Consider the following 16,524-nt stretch of genomic DNA (forward strand, 5'->3'; position numbering starts at 1 on the left):
CTAATTCGACAATTAACCGAGCTCTTCATACTCTAAATAATATTTGTCTTAACTCTAACATTGACATTTTTTCGGATTCACTGCCCAAATTCAAACGTGGCATCATGTCAATAATTTAAACTATTCAATGCGCATACATACAGACACACACAACACACAAACACTCACACATACATTACACACGTCACACACACACCTATAAACTACACAAGTCACCTGGTAATTAAGGAATAAACATACCACTTAGCAGACATTACAAGGAAACATATCATAGGTACACAACATGAAGTATTTTATTCCTGCATATTGTTTCATCTCTGTAAATCATGTAAGTACTGTTTGTTTCTATAATATAAAATAAATAAAAAAAATTCTCTGAAATTGGATAACATTACAGCAATTAATAAATTAAATAAATGTTGCGCGGTTGACTAAAATCCCTGGGAAGGAATTTGTTTTTGGGGTATTATGCCGTGTTGCTCTACCTCCTTCTTTAACCAATGTTTCGGACAGCATTACAGTGTCCATCATCAGGGCAAATGTGTCAGATGTAATCACATCTGACACATCTGCCCTGATGATGGACACTGAAATGCTGTCCGAAACGTTGGCTGAAGAAGGAGGAAGCTGGGAAGGAAGGCTCAATCCTCAGCTAAACCAAATATTAGTATTTTTTTAAAGTTTAAAAGACATTTTAAAAGTTCATAGCAGTTAAGATCCAGTCCCTGGGGAGGAAGATTCAATCCTCAATCAAACCAAGAAATATATTTTTATAAACTTTTTATACTATTTTTAAATACAGTGTAACCTCTTATAACGAGAATAATTCGTTACAGAGCACTTGTGAAGCCAAACAATTTTTTCCATACAAATCAATGTAATAATAATTGGATGACTTGTATAGCGCCGTTTTTGTGCAAAATCACCTCAAGTGAGCTGTACAAATTTATAATACATTTCTACAGTGATCTATGTTATTACTAACTATTTATGGAGATAATATACAGTACAACCTGGTAGGTCACTTGAGATTAAAACTAAATTAACATTATCTAATTGATTATTAGCGAAATTTAGATACAGGATTTAGGATATAATTGGAAAATTCAATATTTTCTCTCAGGAATAAAATACTATAATGCGTTACAAGGCACAATAATACTCAATTTTATTTTTTTTAACGTTATTCAAATAAAATTACATACTAATAAATTGTTAAGGGGCATAACAACCTGGAATGCGATTTCGATTTGCAGAAACAATAAAAAAATCGAAATAACGAGTTTATTATTTATGAATTTACGACAAATAATTCATTCTTTTTTACTAGAAACCTGTCAGTTGTGTCACATTTGTTTTTGCCGACGCTTCAAAATTTGGTGAAAATGTGACACAGGATTATCATTGAATAAATTTGTAGAAGGCATTTCCACCTCCTTATTAGGATTATGCTTCTCAACGTACTATGTAACAGTTTCCAATGCTTTCTGCATTAAAGTAAGTCAAATGGAATGGGGATATGATACAATATCGCCAGTATTGATATTATTTGATAGCAGCTGTCTCGATCTAATAATCAAAAGGTGTTAGATCATTTACCGATATTGGATTACACTAAAATCAAAATGGAAAGCATTCAGTGGTCAATAAAGTAAATGACGTGTATTTCAGAAACAGTTCTATGATTAAGTTAAAGGTTAGTTAGGAGAATAAATAAAGGTAAAAATGTAAAAAAAATCGTTAGAAATTTACGGAAATAGTAATATTAACCTGTAGCGTGTTTTCTGAGTAACAGGTGACCGCACACGGAAAACAGAGGTATGCCGACGTGCCGTCTTGCTCCACATAATCCAGAGCGGCGTGAGAATTGCCATCGTTAAGTTTGATGGAGTGACTTTGCAGGAAGCTCCCGAGTTTACGTTTCTTCTCAGCAGAGGTCCCATCCTCGCCTTCGCCCTGTAATGAAAATACTTTACATGTACAATTTATACAATTTTCAACTCCTTGGAAACACAAAATACATTTCTTTTCTAATTCACCATTATAAAACTTAAACCTATACACAAATAAAACACAATATTTTCCTAGTGTGAGGGGAAAATGCTAATACCTGCAGGTATATTATTTTCGCTCTTATGGACAGTTTATTTATTTATTTAAATACATTATATATATTACAAAATATTAACAATAATATTTACAATAAAAAGTGTACATAGAGTTTAAAACAGACTTAACACACTTAATTAAATACACTAAGAAAAATGTATAGTAGTTAAAGTTAACAGGCTTTTGCCTAATGTAATAATTTCAGAAATTCAGAAAAACATGTGCCTAGAGCAGGGGTTCCCAAACTTTTCCAAGTCGTGGCACACTCGGCACCCTAGTCATATAATATCTATCTGTCTAACATAGCTACATGTTTCATATTTGTACGACTATGAAGAAGAAGAAACCAGGTAAGAAACTAATGCAAAATTATCGAAGGAAGCAAACACTTTGTGGCTTGACATTATTACACAAATGAAAGAATATCTTTGTTTTAAACCACTTTATTAAATTTATACACGTCGACCGGTTTCGGTTGAACTCAACCTTCATCAGGACAGTACAAATATAAACTGAAAGTGCAGTTTATATTTGTACTGTCCTGATGAAGGTTGAGTTCAACCGAAACCGGTCGACGTATATAAATTTAATATAGTGGTTTAAAACAAAGATATTCTTTCATTTGTGTAAACTAATGCAACTCGTATTTAAAATGAACAAGTTCATTTATTGGTAGGAAAACATAGGTGAAAATACAAAGAAAATGCAAATATAATTACAATAACTTTCCACAAACTCTTGAGGTGTATGTTTTTAGTGCGACGGGTGAGGGGCTAATAATAACGCTTGATACAGCTACTCTCATTTCCTTTTCCACATTTATTTCCAAGCGATATTTGCTCTTTATAACAGCAACCGCTGAAAATCCAGCTTCGCACAGATATGAAGTCGCAAAGGGAATGAGGACCCTTACAGCTTTTGCACTTATCAGATACTCATTTTCGACTGATACTCATTTTCGACTGATACCCAAAACTCCATCAAATCCAAACAAGCGTATTTTGTTTTTGCTGTCGCTCGAGAGGTAAATTAGATTTTCTTCTTCTTGCCAGCAAAATCTTATGGAGCTTGAGTACGGAATGGATCTTGGATCCACACAAACTTCTCCACTTGGTCTTCTGCAAAGTACTTTGTAAACCAATCAGTTAGCTGTTATATGTGCTCTGTGAAAAGTGTCAGCAAGTTATGTGAAACGTTAACTCCACTATGGGCCACGTACTGTTGCGATATTGGAAAGCAATCTTTGCCTCAATTATCACTGATTTTTCTCTTCCACAGTTGTAGTTTTTTCCTGAATGGTGAAATCTTCTCCACAAGATTCACATTCCATAAAATGTTTGTTTTCATGTCAATTTTGATTTTTAGTAGAGAGATCAGGGGATGCCTATGGGGTGCTTTTGGGAACCTCTGGCCTAGAGTATATTTGTAAATGTATTGGCTAGGAAAACATACATCAATTTAAAGTCGTGTCCTACTCTCTGCAGTTCGATAAATTCCCTATTGTATGGTCACATGACATACTAAAAACGCATTTATAAAAAAAACCCTCATTGTCATAACTTCAGAAATCAAATTTTTTTCACAAAGCCGATTGGCACCCAGCAGTATCGGTGGCAAGAAGTGCATTCAAAATGCCACGTTAAAACGTAAACGATTTATTAATCTTCTTCCGTTTTTTTCCCAACAACTAACCTCCAACAAATTCCAACATCATTTGAATCAGAGTTAACAACAAACTAAATCCTGATGAAAGCTGAATCTTCTTCGTGTCAAAATGAACATGTAACATTGGAGTAGTAAAATGTGTTAGTAGGTTATTCATATTGCACTGCCAATTTGGGATATACTATCCAAAATGAAAGCCTGGATGACCAACGTATGTACAGTAACAAATCTTGTTTGCAAAAATATGTTTACACATTAGCGCAAATGTGAAGCGCGGATATAAATGAATGGTCAATGAAACACAATCTTTGTAAGTACCTATTTTCCAAGTAGAAGGTTGAAATAAAAGTTACAGTAGAACATTGTAAGGAAAATACATTTATTTAGAAGAAAGTCCAGTGCAGCAGTATCTACTAGACAAATAACTTTTTGGTGATCGGTGATGAACACATTCAGAAAAGATCTTTTTAATTTACCAAGTATAAGATTTTCTCAGAATTATGGAAAACATTGTTTGAATGTACACATGTGCAGACTCATAAAGAAAACCATTAAGTTATACACAGAGGTTTGTTAATGTGTTATTCAATTGAAAATTCCAAAATACTTTCAAAACTCCAATACTATATCTTTCCGAATGTATAGATCAGTGGTTCTCAATTAGTTTTTCCTGAGTGTACCCCTTTGAGAAAGAGCCCTAGCTCGCATATCCCTGGTAGCCAAAATGTCTGACCGCACAGTGTCTGTATTAGTACATAATGGGTTGATTGTGAATGACCTGCTCATTGAAACCCGCTCACGAGCTTCCAAAGAGGTTATTTTTACGTCAGCAAACCGGGTCACGCTACCCACTCTCGCGATCTACTCTCGCGATCTACTCTCGCGACCTACTCTCACAACCTTGGTGCGGGTGTGGTGAGATGAATGCCCACAGATTTTCAGCACCCGGATTTTGTAGACCAGGCATCACGTCTCGAATCACTTTCTCCCGAGATACAAAATTTGTCTATTTAATAGAGATGGTAGATTCCTGAAAACTAAAATACACTATCATTGTGGTACCAGTTTCCAGTTACCAGATACTTACATAGAACATAGAACCGCTTCTTCTTCCAGATACTTTTGACGATAGGAAGGTTGATCGATAATAGGTTTGATAAAAAAATTATAAATTCATTCAATGAATATGTTATATCCTACCTGCGTCAAATGAAAGTAACCAGGAGACGGGTAATCGGGAAATCGGGTTTCGGGTCGTGTATGACCTGGTAAAGAGAGGGTTTTCGCGACCCGCTCACGACGCAAGTGGGTCGTGAGCTATCCGGGTCGTGTAAAATGATCGATTGAACCAGCTATAGTACGTATAGAGCGTGCCTATCCCCCTCTGAGCAACCTCATGTAACCCTGGGGGTGTGCTTACCACTAATTGGGAACCATTGGCATAGATAATTTATTTATTTATTTATTTATATACACAAGTTGTAAATTTCTAAGCTGAGTATACTTTCAGGTGTAAATAATATCATGGAGCAAAATATCTTAATTAATAAAGCCATTTTGCCAGTATGTCAAATTTATGAAAATTGTTTACTAATTTTTGGGATGAAGAGAGCATTTAAATAGGAAAAATTGTACATACTGTGGACCAATCCTGCTGGTTATTTGCAAATTCTTCAGATACCTCCTCCGTCCCCGGAGGACAGTCCAAAATGTCCATCTTCAATTCCCGCACTGCCACAGGTTCAAATCTTTAAAAATGCAATACGGCATTCATTTCAATGATAAACAATAACACATTTTTTATTGTGTTATAAAGTAAGACTGATATTCCAAAATATTTTGCAAAATGTAGTACAACAGGTAATTGATTAAGTAAATTATGGTGACCGGGTATGTCATCAAAATAACAATTCAACACTCCTCCAAAAAGCGATATAACGTCATGAAAAGTGACAAAAACTAGGTTAACCGTTTTAGTGCTAATCAATTTTTGCAAAAATAAATGTAAATTGCTATACACATATTGATTAATTTAGAGGAAAAAATAATGGTGTCAAATAAAACACTCTAATTTAGACAAATATCAATCAATTTTATTGATTCTTTTTGCATTATAAAGAAAAAATGTTTATTGATATGAATATGAAAAAATGAGCATAAAAATATCAAATTTATTTCTTTTTGAAATTGATCATTTGTTGCTTTAGAAAACACTTTTGTCGGAGGAATTTTGGCAAAATTTGGTGTTTCTTCTGTTTCTGAAGATGAAGAGGAGATAGAAGACTCACTTTCAATCCTCAATCTTTTTCTTCGATGCGTTATAATACTGTTATCGTCACTATTTGTATCTGTTGTTTCACCTCCGTAGAATCACTAGGAATCGAATCAACGTTCGAAATAATAGCACGTAACATAGCTGTTTTTTTAAATAATATAAAAAAATGGAAAAAAGTTATTTTTAAATGTATAAGAATGCACTCTCGTTACAAATTACGCGCGAGGTTAGCGTACGTCCACTCCCTCGGAGCACCAAAAACACACTGAAACTCGCTGCGCATCTGCGCTGCGCCGCAATTTTCGATACAAACGATCGCAGCGCTTTTGCGACGCTTAGCATTCTAACAGTTAAATAGGATACATAAGTAACTATTAATCATGATATCACTTTTTGAAGGTGTGTTGAATTTTCATTTTGATGAAATATAATGGAACCGTAAATAATATATTATGTTATAAACCTGCACTTAATTCTTCATGGCAAAAATAAAAACTAAATAAGCGCATTGGAAGACTGGTACCGGCTGCTGGGATGGAACTGGTTTTCATCATAGAATCATGCTTCCATGGCTACTAAATGAGTCGGTTGTACGTTTGCGCCCAAACTATGCAATATTGGAAGTTATTTCTAACAGACAAGAAAAAACTAAGTGCATGAGAATATCTATCCCCCCCCCCTCCCCACGATGAAAAACTAGCTATGTTTAAATAAATTAATGTGAGCTCCCGGTCGCTTCCTTGTATTCAACCTTTTAGAGATCTGTCTTTTGGCTCCCGGCCACTTACTTGTCTTCAACCTTTACGAGATCCGTCTTTTGGGTTCCAACCACTTACTTGTCTTCAACCTTTCCGAGATCCATCTCCCGGCCACTTCCCTGATCTTCGACCTTTCCAAGATCCATCTTTTGACTCCCGGCCGCTTCTTTGTATTTAACCTTTCCGAAATCCGTCCTTTGGCTCCCAGCAGGTTACCTGTCTTCAACCTTTCAGAGATCCGTCTTTTGGCATCTAGCCACTTTCTTGTCTTCAACCTTTTCGAGATCCGTCTTTTGACTCCCGGCCACTTCCTTATCACGCCAGCTCCTAAAACTAATAATAATTATTATAAAAAAATCAATAATCTCTTTAGTGAGAACTTTAGTGAGGGATAATATAAATGTAACACTATCAGATAATACACACTGATCGTCATTGGCCAGCAGGAATTATTCCAACAGGACTAAAAAAATTTCCCAGTTTCCACTACACAAACCAAGGGACCCAAAGCCCCTTGTCTCCAGCTCAATAATAGATCAGAGTAAAGAAAAAAAGCAAAACACTGGCTTCAGTCTTTCCAATCCGATGACCCTCTGAGCGCCTTCCCGTGATGCTCAATCCACAGCCTATGTTACACTCCCGGCCGCCAACTCCAAGCCAGATCCCGTCTTTCACGCCTTTCCACACATGTCAGTCCAGTTCCACGCCTCTAGTACAGTCTCCTCGCCTCCAATAGTCTCCACACCTTACCGTGAAGTTCGAAAGTCCAGAGTGCCATGCTTTCCCGTATTGAATTCCAGACTTCTACCTCCTAAGTAAAGTCAGATTCCACTCAATTAACTCCAAATTTCGAATCCGTGACTTCAATGTGTTGAATCCATGACCTAGCCTTCTTTTTTATTATTGTTGCGATCAACATGTGTATTTGTTAGCAGATAATTTTGCAATTCTAAAGAAAAATTGCTTACTGCATTTAGATGAGATTCGTCTACAGGAAATTTTATATATTCTACAGTTAACTAGCCATGAAAATCAAACAATGCAAGTCTTCGAGCACAACACATTTATAATAACTCGTCGATAGCCGTATGAAACATCGTCGATAGCCGTATGAAACATCATTACAATGTTTTGAAATTTCAGGAACATGTTTTAAAGCCGTATCGCGTGGATATAATTTCCTTGATGTTAACGTGCGATTATGTGCGACCATCGTGCTTCGCTGGTGTATAACGGTTCCATGATAACTCAACACAGTGACAATTCAACACACTTTTAAAAAGTAAGTCATTAGAAACGATGAAAAAAAATTTTTTTAATCTAACCTAACCTACTTAACCCAGTTAATAAAGTTTTTGTTTCATCACTTTCCATGACTTTTTAAAGATGTGATGAATTATCATTGTGATGATTTATCCGGTCACCGTGTATAACATAATAAACTATTGTAATGCCAATAGAAACCTAATCTTTTAAAAACCACTGTGATTGAAAAAAACATCCAACGAACATCGCTCTTGCTTTTGAAAAACGTTCGTAAATAATGTAAGAAACTGACCTGTTCAGAAAACCCCGAACCTTGTTTCCTTTCAAGAAAAGAATATCCGCAATCGGAGAAAAGTTTAAAAATATTGTGTATAATATTCTCATTCCCTTTGAACCGAAATTATAGCCTGTAGTATTAGTATTTAGTATTCCTTTTATATTTGATGCATAAATAATCCATTAGATGGATTTGGATGGATTTAACAACAAAACGCATTGCGCATATGACATTACGCCGCACCGGTGATGCCATATCCCTAAAATAAATGTTTCGGGGGTAAAAAAAAAAGATTTTAGTAAGCCTTTTAAGATTTAAATAAGAAAACAACAGTACCCAAGTAAATTATCTATAAAGCTTTATTAAAAACAATCATTTTAAAGTTTCAACAACAACAAAAAACACTGTACAAATAACAAGTTTTATTTTTTTTTTGCTCTATTAAGTTTAATTCATAGACCTCTATTTTAAATTAAAAACAAACTTAAAAAAATTAAATACACTAAGTTTTTTCATATACGTGAGGAGAGATTCTCCCTCAACTCCTAACTAATAATTATTTTTTCCGCATTTTAGTAATTACCTAATATTTACCTTAGTGTAGGTAACTAATGAAAGATAAATTATATATTAATGTATATATATAATATATTTATAGAGATAATAATTAGATAAAGGGACACAGTGAACCCGTACTGAATTCCTATTAGGAAGTATCGATATTACATTTCTGAATCAGGGATTTCCTCAAGGCTCGAAAATCGTATCTTACTCAAAGTATTGGTGACCGGTAAAAACTATTGAGAAATAAATTACCCAAAACACCGCGAAAACATGGTAAAAATCATGCATATGGCAACACTGCGTTATACAAAAACAAAGGCTACGAGGGAAACGCAATTTTTTGTCTTTCCATGGTTAATATTAGTGATGTCCATATTCCTTTGCCGGTTACTTGGAACCGGTTTCTTCTTCCAATAATTTACAATTAATATGATTGATATTGATATGTCCCTAGGTATATACATGACTTGAATTCACAGAAAGACCAAAGCGAACACGTGCTCCAGCATTTGTCTCTGTGATTTTACACGCAGATGGAGGCGGCAGTTCGAATTATTAGACATTAAGTATTTAGTAAAGAGCCTGGCCGGAAATCGCAATAAAAATTTAGAAAGCCAACTCAAGCAATACACCCATTAGTCGGCAGATTTAGCTCTAGACCCTCATCAAGTCGTAATCCGAAATGGGTGTATTGTTAAACCAGCGACCCGGCAATAAAAACCTTCGCCCAAGGCTAGGTTATATTGTAATTGTTTGAAAGCTTTGTACAAATGTCATTTTAGCATCTTTTAAAATAATAATAACGACTACGGTGAGAATGTCGATGCCAGCGCCACGGACTCAAGCAACGTACCGAAGTGGTGTAAAGCGGAACCAATTTAGTTCCAGCACCCCACGACAAGGCGCGCTACGGTCGCTGGATTGCGCAGCTGAAGACAGTCCCGAGTCACACAGTATCCAGTACCCAGTCAGAGAGTGATCATCTCGCCTCCCCTTGGGGCGGCCGCCGAGGCGCCTCCGCCCAGGAGGCTGCCCTCTCGGCGGTCACGATCTCGCCTCAACAGCTGAAGACAGATTCCACAACCAACAGTCCCGAGTCAAGAGTACCCAGTCAGACAGTCATCATCTCGCCCCCCCTTGGGGCGGTCGCCGAGGGGCCTCCGCCCAGGAGGCTGCCCTCTCGACAGTCACAATCTCGCCTTTCGAGAGTCATCATCTCGCCCCCCCTTGGGGCGGTCGCCGAGGCGCCTCCGCCCAGGAGGCTGCCCTCTTGGCAGTCACGATCTCGCCTAGTTCTCGACACTTCACATTTCCGCACTCGACAGTCATCATCTTGGGAGTCATCAACCTGCTCTCCCTCTTGGAGCGGCGCCGAGGCAGCTGCCGACCAGGGAACTGCCCTAGCAGAAGTTACCGTCTCGCCTCCGCCGAGAAACTTCCTGCTCTCCCCCTTTGGAGCGGCACCGAGGCTCTTCCGACCAGGGAGCTGCCCTAGCAGAAGTTACCGTCTCGCCTCCGCCGAGAAACTTCCTGCTCTCCCCCTTGGAGCGGTGCCGAGGATTTTCCTACCCAGAAGCTGCCCACTCAGAATTCGCTGCCTGCCGACTCCGCCCTTCGGAGCCTTGGCCCAGGTTGAACAACTTCCGCCCTTCGGATCCAACCCAAGTTGCCGCTTGTGTTGTCGGTGATAAGTGCGAACGTGGAGATCCGTGATTCCAGAATCATCGTAAAGGGAAGTGTCTGCACAATTTTTGCATAATTATCTCGTAACGTGACCCAACTTTTAAGACAGTGAATGAAGATAATTTAGGATTAAGAAAAAGGACAATTAGTTTTAAGAATTAATTTTAAGAACTATCATTAAGCCTAGATTAAGACTAACCCTTCTTTATACATTTTATTAAATAAATTTTAAGAGTGTTTTGTAACTAAGTAATTTCTTTTTTTTTCTCGTTCCTCCTTTTCTTTTACATGAATAATATTAATTATTAACTTCCCTTAAGTAGATTGATAACAATATGTCCCTAGGTATATACATGACTTGAATTCACAGAAAGACCAAAGCGAACACGTGCTCCCGCATCTGTCTCTATAATTTTACACGCAGATGGAGGTGGCAGTTCGAATTATTAGACCTTAAGTATTTAGTGAATAGTTTCACCGGTCCCGCAATAAAAAATTAGAAAGCCAACTTGGAAATACACCCATCAAGTCGTAATCCGAAATGGGTGTATTGTTAAACCAGCGACCCGGCAATAAAAACCTTCGCCCAAGGCTAGGCTATATTGTAATTGTTTGAAGGTCTTTTGTACAAATTTTAACATCTTTTAAAATAATAATAACTCTAGCGGTGAGAATGTCGATGCCAGCGCCACGGACTCAAACAACGTACCGAAGTGGTGTAAAGCGGAACCACTTTAGTTCCAGCACCCCACGACAGGCGCGCTACGGTCGCCGGATTGCGCAGCTCAACAGATTCCGCAACCAACATTGAAGGTTACACCCGCCCTGTCCCACCCCGGTATAGGTGACTTATGGTCACCCCTTCGGAGCTCTCGCATGAATCTAATTTTTGAATAAACGGCTCTACAAAGTATATAAATGAAGCTAGACCTTCAATGTCCCCGCATACGGTGTTAGGAAGCGGTATGCGAGCGCTTACAGGTATTAATCCAAGGACAACAAAGAACAATAAGCATCAAACAATCAAGTAACAAGTGTCGGGCAAATAGTTGGTGGAGGGAACCCACACTCCAGTACCTGTAAGCACAAGAAAGAACAAAGTGAAATAATAGAGTGACGGGGGAGTTTCGCCGAGCCACGTCTGGCAGTCCTGTTGAGAGATTGGTGGTGGTTGGGGTGACTGGTGCAGATCAGGACTTCCACACCCCTTAGCCGACCACCCGGTGGTGCCCTGAAGATAAGTATGGGAAAAAGAGGGATAAACCCTAAAGAACCTAGGGGAAAGAAGCGTCAGGAAGTCGGAGGCAGGGTGGAGGTTACCCCAATCCGCACAGTCACCCCTCTGACCACCAACGCTCCTCAGGGGTGGCGCAGGTGATTGGCGGAGTCTCCCGGTAAAAACAAGAAATTAAAAGAAGCTCCAGCAGTGCATGCGGGGACGAGGCCCGTGGTCCAACCCCTATTGGGGAAAAGTAAACAATACAAAACAAACAACGGAGTTCAGTTCTAGCCTGTAAACTCGTTGTCGTTACTGAAAAAAAGAAAAATACATATAAAAAAGACGAGAAAAGAAAAGAAAAAAAGAAAAACAATAAACAATCCAAAAGTGCCACTTAAGAACATCGGTAGATTAAGTAAAACAAAAGTAGAAAGCATAAAAATAACATTTGCATGGTCTGTAAAGAGGACAGTATGTGAAGTATAAGATAAAAGACAAAGTAAAAGAGATAATTAGCTAAGCAAAGATACATAAAGAGTGTCTGCAATGTCTGTAAAAAGGACAGTGTGTCTACCTTAGACACAAAACATAAGAAAAGAAAACTGAACATAAGAAGAAAATAGGATACAAGTTATTTAAAAGAAATGTAAACGAAAGAAAATCATCTGCAGCAGCTGGTACAGTAAGGAAAGAAAAATAATAAAAATAAGAAGAACAGAATGCATAAACAATAATCGGAGAATTGTAAAAGAATTAGTCATGGAGCAGGAGCAATACACCAGGGGTTCTCAGTTATCACACTAGTCAGCGACTCTAAGCACAGACCATCTCTCAACCCAGATCCTAGTAAACTTCCTCAGACATTCGAAATTAACTCTGTTAGAAACAAGATCGGTGTTCCACACCGGTCTAATGGGGGCATTCAGACCGTCTATCATTTCGTCTATGGCATCCTTCAAGATCTCACAGTGCCACAGAATGTGCTCGGCCGACTGGAAAGTATTGCCACAAGCGCAATTGGGATGGGTAGACAGGGCAAGGCTATGAAGCCTCCCCCTGAATTCCCCATGTCCTGAGAGGAGCTGCGTCATGTGATGGTCCAGTTTGAGGAAGGCCCCTTCCATTCTGAGTTTAACTGATGGGAAGAAGGAAAAGGTCCATCTTCCCATGCTCGACCTATCCCAACGGACCTGCCACTCTTTGAGCGAAAGGTCCCTCATCGTCCGAAGCAGTCCAGGGAGAGTTCCCGGTCCACCTGGTGTCAGAACGACACCAAGATGGGTTGCCGGGGATCCTCTGGAAAGTCTCTGCTTGGTTAAGACTTCCCTAATCTCCAGATCGATTGGCAAAATGCCGGCCAAAACTGGAAAAGCGTCCGAAGCAACAGTACGGTATGCGCCAGATAGTGCCAGCAAAGAAGTTCGCTGGCCCCTAGTAAGAGCGAGGAGTATAAGGCAGTTATCCAGGCGGTGCTCCCAAACAGAGGCAGCATACGAAACTTGCGCAACGTATACGCCCCTGTACAGAGCACGTAGTGCCGGACTGCGTAGTCCCCATTCAGCGGTGGAGAGTCTCCTCAGCTTTAGGAACAGCGCCTGAGCCTTGCTTGAAACATCTTTAACATGAGCCAGAATCCGCAACCAACAGTCCCGAGTCAAACAGTTGACAGTTGATTTTTTGGCACTGGAGAGTGATCATCTCGCCCCCCCCCCTTGGGGCGGTCGCCGAGGAAGCTGCCCTCTCGGCAGTTATCATCTCGCCTCAACAGCTGAAGACAGGTTCCGCAACCAACAGTTGATTTTTTTTTGGCACCCGACAGTCATCATCTCGCCTCCCGTTGGGGCGGCCGCCGAGGCGCCTCCGCCCAGGAGGCTGCCCTCTCGGCGGTCACGATCTCGCCTAGTTCTCGACAGTTCCCATTTCCTCACTCGACAGTCATCATCTTGGGAGTCATCATCCTGCTCTCCCCCTTGGAGCGGCGCCGAGGCAGCTGCCGACCAGGGAACTGCCCAAGCAGACGTTACCGTCTCGCCTCCGCCGAGAAACTTCCTGCTCTCCCCCTTTGGAGCGGAACCGAGGCTCTTCCGACCAGGGAGCTGCCCTAGCAGAAGTTACCGTCTCGCCTCCGCCGAGAAACTTCCTGCTCTCCCCCTTGGAGCGGCGCTGAGGATATCCCTACGAGGAAGCTGCCCTCTCAGGAGTCGCTGCCTGCCGACTCCGCCCTTCGGAGCCTTGGCCCAGGCTGAACTAATTCCGCCCTTCGGATCCAACCCAAGTTGCCGCTTGTGTGATGTCGGTGATAAGTGCGAACATGGAGATCCGCGGTTCCAGATAAGAACTATAATTTACGACTAGTATTAAGCTAGATTAAGCCCAGAGATGTGCAAAATGGGTACCCAAAACCATTTGAAATGCAAAATGGAAATGGGTCAAAACTTTTCCATTTGAAAATGCAAAATGGTTTTTAGAAAAGCATGTCAAGTGCAAAATGCAAAATACCTATTTTCAAAATGCAAAATGGTTTCTCAGGTCAAGCAATTAGAATAATTATACAATTGTTAAACAATTTTGTCATTTAATAATGGACATCAATGTAGAACAAACATATTACATGATGGTAAATCCAAAAACACCACGACTACAGATTATGAAACCACAAAAAATTGTGCGGGACAAATGTTGCCAACGTAAAAACATAGAAACTGCTATCTAACATTTAATATTACAGCATCATGGCCCCATGTTCAGTATTTGAATCAGTATTTTTTGTAATGATATCACTCAATTGCCAGGGCTCCTACCAGGGAGCAACTTGACAAAAGTAAATTATCTCTCATAGCGAGGTGGAGGACCGACTGATATTTGGGGCTTCTGAAAAAAAGATCAGTGGAGATAATAGGAAGAATGTTGCAAAAAAGCATTTAAAATGGAAAATGCATTGAGAAAAGCATTTAAAATGCATAATGCAAAATGGTTTTTAGAAAAGCATTTAAAATGCAAAATGGAAAATACCCATTTTGCATTTCCATTTGAAATGGATTTATTTGAAATAAAGCACATCTCTGATTAAGACTAACCCTTCTTTATACATTTTTATTAAATAAATTTTAAGAGTGTTTTGTAACTTTGTAACTAAGTAACTTCTTTTTTTTACTCGTTCCTCCTTTTCTTTAACTTGAATAGTATTAATATTAAACTCCCTTAAGTAGAGTTATAACATGTGGATGTTTATAGACAACGCAATTATTATTGGGAGTTGTAAGTTTTTGATAAATACGATATCTTTGTAACTAAACTTACAAGTTTATGTTTACTTTCATAAATATTATTTTAACATTGTATTTTTATTGTACGGGTCTTGTTACAAAACGTGATGAATATTTTATTCATTGATAAACGACCGTGTATGTGAAAACCTTAGGGCCCCTACCCACTTCCGTTTGCAAATCGAAGGAGAGTCCCACTTTAAAATTGGATGACGAATGTTCACACCTCCGAAAATCGGATCCTACTCTACGAAAAAAAATAACTGTCGATTCAAACAAAATATTTTATATACGGAGCGGTTGATGGGAAGCACATCGTTCTTCTACGATGCGATAAGAGTTGTATAACCAAAAAATAGTGGCTCTATGTATTATAACTACAAACTTTATTTTTCCTTCATTTTACTTGCCGTAGTTGATTCGGAATACCGATTTATCTACGTGAGCATTGGTTCATATGGGAAAGAGTGTGATTCCTCGATTTTCAAGAACACTACTTTCTGGCAGAAATAGGATGACGGTAGTTTGAATATACCAAAGCCTAGACCTCTTCATGATAATATGGAAACAGATTTACCCTTCTTACTTATTGGCAATGAAGCTTTCCCGTTGTCAAAATAATTATTGCGACCTTTCGGAGGCACTCATGACAAGAAGAAAATTTTTAACTATCGAGCCAGGAGGTATGTTGAATGTGCTTTTGGTATTTTAGCCAATAAGTGGAGAATACTACATCGACCATTGAATGTCTACCCAGAAACAGTTATCAAAATAATAAAAGCTTGTACAGCATTACACAATTTTGTAAGAGAAAAGGACGGTCTTAATTTTGAAGATATCCAGTCTGCAACCCCAGTGGAGCATCTGATGCGTGCACAAACACACATTACTCGTGGTGGTCCTACTGCAAATAATATACGATCAGAACTCGCCAACTATTTCGTTTCTCCAATAGGATCTGTATCTTGGCAAGCAGCAGCTACACACACAAAATAATAAAAATCGGTACTTACCAAAATCTTTTCTTTGTTTTTCTTCTAATTTCTCAAAATCCGGCATGAATACACAGCAAACTTCTCGCCAAGCCGATAATTTTAATGCATTATTTTTATACCCTTCTGTCGTTTTATCCCACAGCACAACTCTTTCTTCGACCAGTGGGATTAAATTTTCGGGATTTATTTCCTTATCAATTATATTATTATAGTTTTAATTTATTTACTTATCAAAATAACCAAATTCAACCACGCAGCGTGCCTGCTTCCTTGCGACTTGGTGCGGTCGGGGAGGGGTCGGGGTGTGGCGGGGACTCTGCCAGAACGACTAGGCGACAAGTGTGAACAGCTACATACAAAACTATGAGTGAGCGAGTTCCGGCACGATTTGAAAACGGACGCGCTGCGCTGGCGATCCATCCGACAAAAAATGCCGGATCCGTTTTA

At 39.1% G+C, this 16,524-nt stretch overlaps 1 protein-coding gene across 6 annotated transcripts in view; it reads right to left on the reverse strand.

The window, feature by feature from the left end:
• Window positions 1-8,557, reverse strand: part of LOC149426899 (uncharacterized) — a 61,128-nt gene extending 52,571 nt beyond the window's left edge. For 5 of the 6 annotated variants that reach the window (XM_089634069.1, XM_089634049.1, XM_089634038.1 and 2 more), the window contains exons 1-4: window positions 8,366-8,557; window positions 6,886-7,140; window positions 5,414-5,522; window positions 1,771-1,956 (exon numbers count right to left, since the gene is read on the reverse strand). In XM_089634069.1, the coding sequence (XP_089490195.1) occupies window positions 1,771-1,956; window positions 5,414-5,522; window positions 6,886-6,953 (363 nt within the window). In that variant the 5' untranslated portion in view covers window positions 6,954-7,140; window positions 8,366-8,557. The other variant, XM_089634028.1, reaches the window with a different exon arrangement.
• Between the last annotated feature and the right edge of the window lie 7,967 nt (window positions 8,558-16,524).

The sequence above is a fragment of the Hesperophylax consimilis genome, chromosome 1, assembly GCF_061612785.1.
Source record: "Hesperophylax consimilis isolate HC1 chromosome 1, BYU_Hcon_1.0, whole genome shotgun sequence".
Taxonomy (NCBI): Eukaryota; Metazoa; Arthropoda; class Insecta; order Trichoptera; family Limnephilidae; genus Hesperophylax; species Hesperophylax consimilis.